Below are 9,449 nucleotides of genomic sequence, written 5' to 3' on the forward strand. Positions count from 1 at the left end.
AGAAAGAAGTGCTCAAGGTCACGAGGCACGGTTAACGTGGCTCCTTTACCTCTCCCACCTCTCCCTGCTTAGCTTCCAGCGCTTTCGAATGGAGGAGAGAAAGGAGAATGCAATTACAGATATCGGCAAACCTTTGTAACTTCACTCGCACTGGACAGATTGTTAAAATTATTATGGCGCCGTTAAATTTGTGAGGCAATAAGCTCTTCTAGCAAATTCATTCCATGGTTACTTGAAAAAGTGTTCCAGGGCCCTTTAACGCATTTTGTTCGACAGGTGTCACGACCAAAAGGAGCCCAGTCGGTGATCCGTAAGCGCATTTGGGAGGCCCCAAACTACGTCGAAAAAGGCCGAGATAGTACAGCCGCCACCGCTAAAAACACACAGGAACTTTCGAACAGCTTTAAAAATAAACAACTATCTCCATCTAGTGCAAAATGTATCAGGCATTTCCAGAGTTATTGATCAAGCAAACAGCCATCGCTAGATAATGTGCTGCCATCTTAAGATTATGAGACTATTTATGGCCTCTGAGATGGCGAGAGCACAGCATGTATCTTCGAGGATATGCGACTCTCGATTTAGATCAAAAACATATATGTACCATTCCTACGTGCGCGCTGGTACAATCTACTGTGTGCGTGTATGTGTGTATGTAACAAAACATATTAATAAGTATGCACTTAGTGGTTGAAGGGTGTGCACTATGGGCCGGATTTCAGTATCGCGTTCAACTATTAAAGGTGAAGCTTAAGGGTCCGCCATTTTTTTTATCCTCCATAGGTGCCAAGGCTTGCGGCGTCTGCCTTTATAACGATACTTTGAAGCATAGCCCTTCCCCATGCGAGGAAGTCGTGAGACGTCTCTTCTTCTGAAAAGCTTCCCTGTCAGTAATATGCGTTGCCCCCGACTCTACCAAAATCCTACCAAAACAGGAGAACTCAGCCGTGAAGAATTCGAGAAGCTGAGTGCAAGAAATAACGCCACCAATATCAGCAGATTTTTCTTACTTCTTGTACAGGAAAGCCACGTTCACCCTGGTATCGTGAAGAAGACGGAATCAAGTTGTTCCTCTGAACAATACACTGCCTGTATGTGAGTTCTAGCTAGACTCCACGTAAGAGCGCCCCTCTGGTATCCCACTCACGGCTATGGGTGACTTTCATGAAGTAAGTATTAATTTTACTATTCTTCTATTAGCATTGTGAAAAAGGAGCCCAGAAATACGAAAAATGGCTTGTCAAAGCCTCACAGGGCTTGAAGGACAGAGCCGACACCCTGGTATCCCTGGAGCTGGCCACAAGACTATTCGTTTCGGATAGGAATGACCGACAACGCTTTTACGCGACGCCTACAGCACCGAGAAGACTTTTCAGTGTATCTTCTGCGATTCTCCTAGCTAAGCTCTCATGCAATCTATTCGTCTTTACAACAGAAAGGTGACACTATGAACTATTGTCTATTGCATGGCTGAAAAGACAGTGAGAAATCAAGTGACGAAAGCAATGCTAAAACTAATATGAACGACAGACTTGCACGCGCGGCTGTATACTCTTAATGATGAATACGCATCCTGTCAAGCCTAATCTATGTCGTTTTTGTCTGTACCAACCAAGCTCCAGTGAATGTCTTCGAAGCTGAAAATAAACCCTGATTGATTGATTAATTGATAGATTGTGTGCCACACAAAAGCACTGCTCAGGGCTGTGACAATATGTGTGTGCTCCCCCTGTGTCTCATTTTCTTTACTCTTATTTCAACCTTCCCGCTAATCTTGCCCCTGTGCAAGATAGCAAACCTGTTATGCAAAACTTCATGGTCAACAGCCCTGTCTTTCCTCCCTCTTGTTTTCCTTCTTTCTAAAACGTGGCTCTAGTTATTTTGGCATACGGACCTCCTTAAGGATGGTGCAGAAATTGTGCCAAAAGTATTACCCACCTTATATACAAAATATCTCTTGATGATAAATTTATGTTGTTAGACTTGCGCTTGTCCTGTTTCCTTCTCTTGTGTGTTTCCTTTTGTGCGCTGCCCAATTGTGGATATGGTACAACTCACCCACCCTTTAGTTCTACTATAGAATAGAGTAAGCCTGAACACAGTGGGTCATTGGGCTACTCGGTATAATTCTATAAAGCCCGTATGAATCAATTTTACTGCAAAACGGCAAAAAAACGAACATGATTTCATTTTGAGTTAAGGCACACACATTCCGCCAATTTCCCACAAAGTCGGTGCCGTCCCCAACAGCTATCCACTTCTTTCTACGGGACAGCTGGCCTGAACCATCCTTGTACCTACTTGCCGGTGCATAGCCGACCATAGCACTTTTTAGAGGTGAAGCTCCTTTTAGTCTAAGGCAGTCCCACGCCCCTTCGGTATTACCAACACATAATATTCAGAAACAGAGAAACAGACAGACAGACAGACAAACAGACAGACAGACAGACAGACAGACAGACAAAAAGGCAGGCAGACAGGCAGGCAGGCAGGCAGGCAGACAGGCAGGCAGATACATACACACGGACGGACGGACAGATTCACACTTTGCCCCACTCATCATCATCCACTCCGTGAATGTGCTGTGATTTATTTCTGCCTCACACAGCAGTGAAAAAATTTTCGACATTTTCACCAAGAATGCGTAGAAAGTTTTAAGGCGTGGCCAGTGGCCCTGACAGAACCTTTACAGAACTGATTTCAGTAAACTTCCAACGATAATATGACGTTAACATATCAAGAAATAAAATATATTGGTTAAACGAGCAATTCTGTTTTATACACAACTTTTCTACAGGATCACTTCTCAGCGTGATTTTGGTTGCATTCGTTATAGTAAGCAAGACTGCGGCTACTTTACTGCAGTAACACATTCATTTGGAACACCTTTTGCACGTTTATGAGCAAACTTTCATCGTTAATATGCGGCCTGTTTTACGTTGCATGAACATTTTTATTTACATCGTGAGCTCACCACGCGCGGTCGCCAAGAGTGGAGAGTGTCTTCATAATCTTCAGATTGTCTATGCCTCCATTGTCTATGCCTCCACGCCGAAGCCAAGGCCAGGCAACACGTCAGCACCGATAGGAGCAATACCGAACGGACGCAGCAGTGGTGCCTCATTGTGATCCTGCTGGCCCTGTGAAAACAATGCGATGTGTTGGTCTAAGATGCTCACACTTTTTACAACGTTACCAACTTTCAGAAAAGCTAGCACTACCGAAATGCGTGTCTAGGGTTGTTCGCCGTTATAATCTCCATGAACGTGCCTGCAAAAACATTTATTATAAGTAATTTTTTAAATACGTTACGGTAATATGTGATAAAAATAATTATGTGCTCCGAGACAGAATCTTGGAGCCATTTAGACATCACCGCGATATGTCATAATTATCACTTATATAAAGAACAGCAATACCAGGATGGTGCCATAGTCTAATCACCTGCACTATCACATCATATTTCAATAACGGTCACTAAAAGCAAGGATGCCTCACAGAGTACTTTGACTGCAGTCGTGTTCGTGCGACGATCTTCAAGGAATTCAAGGAAAAGATTTGCAGAACACTTGTCTTGAGCAGTTTTGAGACGTACATGTTACACAGGCATAAAGGACAAGGAATTCTTTATTTGGCTTGTGTTTTTTCTTTAACTATTTACTTATTTAGTATTTCATTTACACCACACTACTATGAATCACGGATAGGCATGTGGGGAACAGCACATTAGACAATTAGGCAAACATGCAAGATCAAAGAAATGGTCAAAGTTAACAAGAAAACACAATAGATTATACACCGATATTGTAACAAAATAAAAAATGTACATTTATTAGCAGTGTTGACACCCTGAAATTATTTGCATTTTGTTTCGTTGCCAATGCTCTCAAGGCCCTTCGTGAAATTCCTACACTTATCTCCTATTTCAAGCAAGTGCCTGCTATCAGGGAGCTAGCGGTAGGGGAGTAAATCTTCAGATTCGGAACAAACAGTATGGGAATATTCATAAGCGCGTATACACTAATTAGGATCTTCATACGAATTCACTGCACTTTTATATGGAAATCCCCACCTGTCTACATGAAAAGGGGAGGATGACCTCCGGAATCAGAGGCAGACTTGAGGGCCATGCGTTGCTGCACAGGGCTCTTGGTAATGGAATATTATTCTTTTTCGGATAATTCATGATGTTTTCCTTGTAAAAAAAGGGAGCTTCGCCCTATATATATAAAATCACTGATGCCTTGACAGTCCATACAATGAGCCCGAATTTCAGAGTAATAATAATAACTCGAGAGGATAGGATTAGTCTCCGACTGATGTGCGAAAACAGATTGCCTGTGGCCTAGCCAACTAATCGTGTAGGAGTGGGAAAGATTGAACCCATTTGACAATGTATTGTACACACACACACACACAAACACACGCACACACACCCACCCACCCAACCACACACAAACACACACAAACATTATATATATATATATATATATATATATATATGGAAAGAAGTGTATACCTAAGGGCTCGTTTTTTTGTGTTTTTACATTTTTACACAATATAATGAGATCTAACGGGCAATAATTCCAAGGAAAGTATACGGGAAGATATTAGACCAAACTGTAATGCAAATATGAAGAAAAGTGGGTGGAAAGATAACTTGCCATGGGCGGGATGTAAACCTGCGACCTTCGAATGACGCGTTCGATGCTCTACCCCTGAGCTACCACGACAGCTATACCCCCAGCTGCTTTATAGGGTTTATATGTAAATTAAACGTGGCAGTGTCAGTCAGCGCCACCAGTAGCCATGGCAGCGAGTGTGGCACACTCTTTTTGAGCCTGTTTGGCGTCACGTACCACGTGAACTTGTTACGAGTGGGCAGCTGACCAATAGTCCCTCGAATACAACCTAAAGGCACTAAGTCTGCTAGTACGAGACCCTCGTTAATGAATAAGGAAAGAAGTGTATACCTAAGAGCTCGTTTATTAATGAGATATAACAGTATTATGAGATATAACAGTATTATAACAGCATTATTACTGTTATACTATAACAGTATTAATGAGATATAACATATTAATGAGATATAACAGACAATAATGCCAAGGAAAGTATAGGGGAAGATATTAGATCAAGTTGTATTGTAAATATGAAGAAATGTGGGTGAAAAAATAAATTGCCGTGGGCAGGATCCTGCCCACGGCAAGTTATCTTAGTGTCTTCCGCTAAGGCGCCAACGTCGAAGGCGAAAACCCGCCATGAGTGTCTATCAGTTGATTAGTATGTGGGGTTTAACGTCTCAAAATCACAATACGATTGTGAGATACGCCGTAGGGGAGAGCTCCAGAAATTTCGGCCACCTGGGGTTCTTTAACGTGCACCCATATCTGAGCACACGAGCCTACAGCCTTTTCGCCTCCATCTAAAATGCAGCCCCGACACTCTGCATTTGTCTTCGCGATCTGCGGGCCAGCAGCAAAGTACCTTAGCCACTATACCACCGTGGTGAGGCAGTGTCTATCAGTGGATATCGCAATAAAAGACCGCGTACGAAAAAAAAAATGTTTTGTGGGGCCAGCGCCTGAACTTGTCAAGTTATTTTGCTGTTTCGTAGTTCTTCAGCAATGTTATGTGACTTCATGTTGTTCGCAGTTCGAAGAGTTGTCTATGATCAGAAAAATAAATAAAACTATTTTATTACTATTATTACAGTGTTTTATTCTAAAAGAGACAAAACGCGCTTTCGAATTTAAAAACAGAAAGTGATACCATGCAGATTATTCTTTTCTTAAAGTTGTACTCAGTGTCTCCTAAGGATCACATTGCTTTGGGTCACCACCTGTGGCTCGGAATTTAAAGATTCATATTGAATGTGCTTAAGCATATCTTCAACATATCCTACGGAAACAGATTGAAATGCCTCCCTCAGGGGGACCAGAAAACTGAGTATGAGCAGCATTTTATGAACAGCCCGCACGAACCCAAAAATTATTTTAAAAGCAGTGCTAGCACAGATGTTTCAAAATCTATTAGGTGCCAGAAAAATGACACAAAAACACAGCAGAATCATAACATCACGCATTGTATTTGTTCTAAAGGTACTTGAATCTGAGTAAGAAAAACTGATCTGACAAGACAAAAACTAACGCATCTTTGGTGAATAGTTTCTACAGATGCCTTGTCGCATATCCCACTGCACGGCGAGAGGGAATTCTGCTGGTTGCCTGCGTTTTTAAAGCAGCTGAATCAGAATGTTTGATATTCGTTTTATGCTTATTTTTCTTGGTCAAATGCTCTGACACGTATCCCCACATAAACACTGGCCGTCAATGTGATGCTCACATTACACTTTCGGTAATTGCCGCTTAACAGAATCAAGGGACACAATTTGAAAATAGAACTGCTAACTGTGAACACAAAGTGCATAAATGTTCGTTAGAAAACCCTTGCTTATGGAGGAACAAGAACTATAAATTGGGCTCGCGATCTCTGGTCGCATCTCTCTGACGACAGCCCCTGAAATTCTTGAATATCCAGGCGTTTCTTGTTCTTGCATGGCCAAAATTGCGAGAACTAACAAGAATGGCGATTTCGTCCATATTTTTTCTTTGGCCATACCACATGCTTCCTTGCTTCTCATGGTGTTTGAGTGATTGGTCATTACTGGGAGTTAAGAACAGCACCCGTGAAATATCTTCACGCTCGAGACGATTGAAGTAGTAAGAAAGGTGATGCACTCACACGACGGTCGGCTGGTAGTCGAATGAAGGGAAGAAACGGAGCCCGAACGCACGCTGCCAACGAGTGCAGATTTCTTATCGGTGTGCCGATTGACTTTCGAGAAAGCGGCGGGCGAGAGCGATATGGCAGGCACGTGACGGATGTCCTACGTCGAGTAGAGGGTTGACGGCGAGAAGAACAGATTGTTTGTCGGTAACTCAAAACCATAGTGCGTATCGTGTACAACGAGCATTTCGTGTTTGGAACTCACAGCTGCCAATTTCAAGCGGGAGGTGCGTGTGCTGTAGACAGGCCGAGAGAGAAGGCGACGTATGTTACCGGCGTCAGAGGACGCAGTTCCTTGAAATCACCGTCCAGACGTCGTTCAGCAAAACTGCCGGCATGCAAACAGCAGCCAATCAAGGCACCTTAATTCATTCAATCACCATCTCTGTAACAGATTTGATGACGAATTATTGGTCGAATCGTTCAGAGCTGTAACTTGGAGCACTGCACCTCAAAATAACAACTACGTGTAACTTTAACCTTGCTTGTACATGTATTTTCTTCGTTTGTGAATTGCAACACCTTTTTTAATAATTTTTCACATCGCTACATTCTTCATATTTACAAAACCAATCATTTCATCACAAATAATTGGTGTTGCTAAACTCACTATACTTATTTTATTGGACCAGCTAATATAACTACGAAATCAATCGGTTCAAATATTCTACACGTTCTTTGTAACTATGTCTTAAACAACACATTTTATTTAGTTTAATTCTTAGCAGAATTGAAGAGTGATAAAGGCGGAGTCTACTTTTACTTTGAAAATAGGGAAACTACGTCGACTTAAGTGGATGCCCAGTACTGTGGACGTACAACGCAAGAGAAGGAAACATATCAGATGGTACGCGGAAAACATAATAGAATAGATAAATGTTCGAACCTTCAAATGTCACCTTCATTAGTAAAGATTTATGATAAAAAAGTATGTGTGCACACAAGAACAATAAAGATGATATCAAAGCAATACAAAGGGCGTTGACTTGTGGTCACTTTTTGGGTGTGCTTGTCAGAAAGCGTACCTTCTTGTACTCGAAAATTTTGCTTTTAGCGAACAAGATAAATAAGTAAATAGTAAATATGAAGGTTAATATCCTATAAAAGGTAACCATAAAGATGAAGAATAAGGTATCCACACAAGCTGAAGAATGGCAATAGAAAGTGCTAGTAAACGAAACGAGAAACTGAGAACGACTTTGTAAGGATCGAAGTTTTGATGTCTGAAGCTGACAACAGGACAAATTCCACGCTAAAGTAGAGCTTTTCCGCCAAAGAAAGCTGATGTACATTCATGTTAGGGAAAAAAAAGCATCCGTGTGACTTGTCATGCTTCACGCATCAACCCTAATGCACACCTAATATTTTTACAGTTGTTTGATGTTATAATACAAAATGACGTTTTGTCCTTTTATTATTAACTCGTAAAAACTGCAACGTGTTTTGCTTTTTTCCATCAGTTGTTTGTCTCCTTGCAACATTGTTTCTCTGCGGCTCGTGGCTATCTCGCTTGCAAAACCAAAATATTCAGACACAGCAGTTGGCTTATGTGCTTCTCAGCCGTTACTATGACACACATACGCTAAAAAATATCGCACACCTGGTCTATTGACTTGCGAGGCTGGTCACTTGACGAGATCTGGAGTAAACCAAGTGCGCCTACTGAACAATGACATAGGCCAAATGAAAGAGAAAACAAAACGAATCACGAATCATTAAGTCGTTTAAAGGCTTTTGTTTAACAGCCGAGCCTATGCGCATACTTCCGCCACTGCCATTATCAAGATGTTCACATTGTCGACTTGCCTTTCCCATGCATCTTAATATTGCGAAAAAAAAATGATCACAGAGCATCAGCACGCTGTTCTGTAAGGCTATATCTGGTTTCGATAAACGTTTTCACACACGTGCTCTGTGTCTAAAGATTAAATTACGTATGTAATTGTTTTACCTATCAGTATTTTTTTGTTTTATTACTGGCATTAGGTCCACTGCTCATTTAGGTGAGTCGGCTTGTAAGCACCATGGGTATCGTAAAACATCGTCGGCTGAGGGTCAAAGCACACCAGCACAACCGCAAAAAAGAATGCGAAGCACTGACCAGGATAGTAATGGCTAAGCAATCTACACGATCGTGCTTATAAAAGGTACCCGGAAAGAAGTGCTTATAGTAGACTGCATGAAAGATCTTTTTTTAGTCCTCTTAAACACCTTTTCGCTTAAATGTTCGGTTATAACATCTGACTAAATTAAGCTTTTCCAGCGCCGAGGATTCCCTTAGCAGGCCACTTCAAACTGTCCATGCGCTCAGCCAAGCGAAGGCAACAATTGTATTTTCGAATAGACAATAGTATCGGACAACCTTAGCGTGGCACCTAAGTTTGTTTTGGGGCAACGTTCAACATATGCTTCAATTTTTGTTGTACTGCTATTTCTTCTTCTTTCCGTGCGCATACAGATAGCTTTTTTGTCTGTTGCCATAATGCCTTTCATTTCTCCATACTATCCCAGATATTGCTCTCAAGGTGAGTGTCCTTTACCTTGCCGTTTACAGCGACTTCCTTCTTTCTGCTCGGATACAGAGTTGAAATCCTCAGCCATGTTTTTCTTAAGAGACCATTGACCTCCCTGGTCTGAGAAACAAAGGTCTTCTAAAAGAA

General features: G+C 41.7%; 1 protein-coding gene across 3 annotated transcripts in view; it reads right to left on the reverse strand.

Moving 5' to 3' along the window:
* LOC119178235 (beta-hexosaminidase subunit alpha) overlaps nucleotides 1-6,880 on the reverse strand; it is a 59,434-nt gene extending 52,554 nt beyond the window's left edge. The window contains exons 1-2 of one of the 3 annotated variants that reach the window (XM_037429430.2): nucleotides 6,745-6,880; nucleotides 2,975-3,140 (exon numbers count right to left, since the gene is read on the reverse strand). In XM_037429430.2, coding sequence (XP_037285327.2) covers nucleotides 2,975-3,124 — 150 coding nt within the window. In that variant the 5' untranslated portion in view covers nucleotides 3,125-3,140; nucleotides 6,745-6,880. Of the gene's footprint in view, nucleotides 1-2,974; nucleotides 3,141-6,621; nucleotides 6,642-6,686 lie in introns of those variants that run through there. The other 2 variants (XM_075887262.1, XM_037429429.2) reach the window with 2 other exon arrangements.
* Between the last annotated feature and the right edge of the window lie 2,569 nt (nucleotides 6,881-9,449).

The sequence above is a fragment of the Rhipicephalus microplus genome, chromosome 1, assembly GCF_043290135.1.
Source record: "Rhipicephalus microplus isolate Deutch F79 chromosome 1, USDA_Rmic, whole genome shotgun sequence".
Taxonomy (NCBI): Eukaryota; Metazoa; Arthropoda; class Arachnida; order Ixodida; family Ixodidae; genus Rhipicephalus; species Rhipicephalus microplus.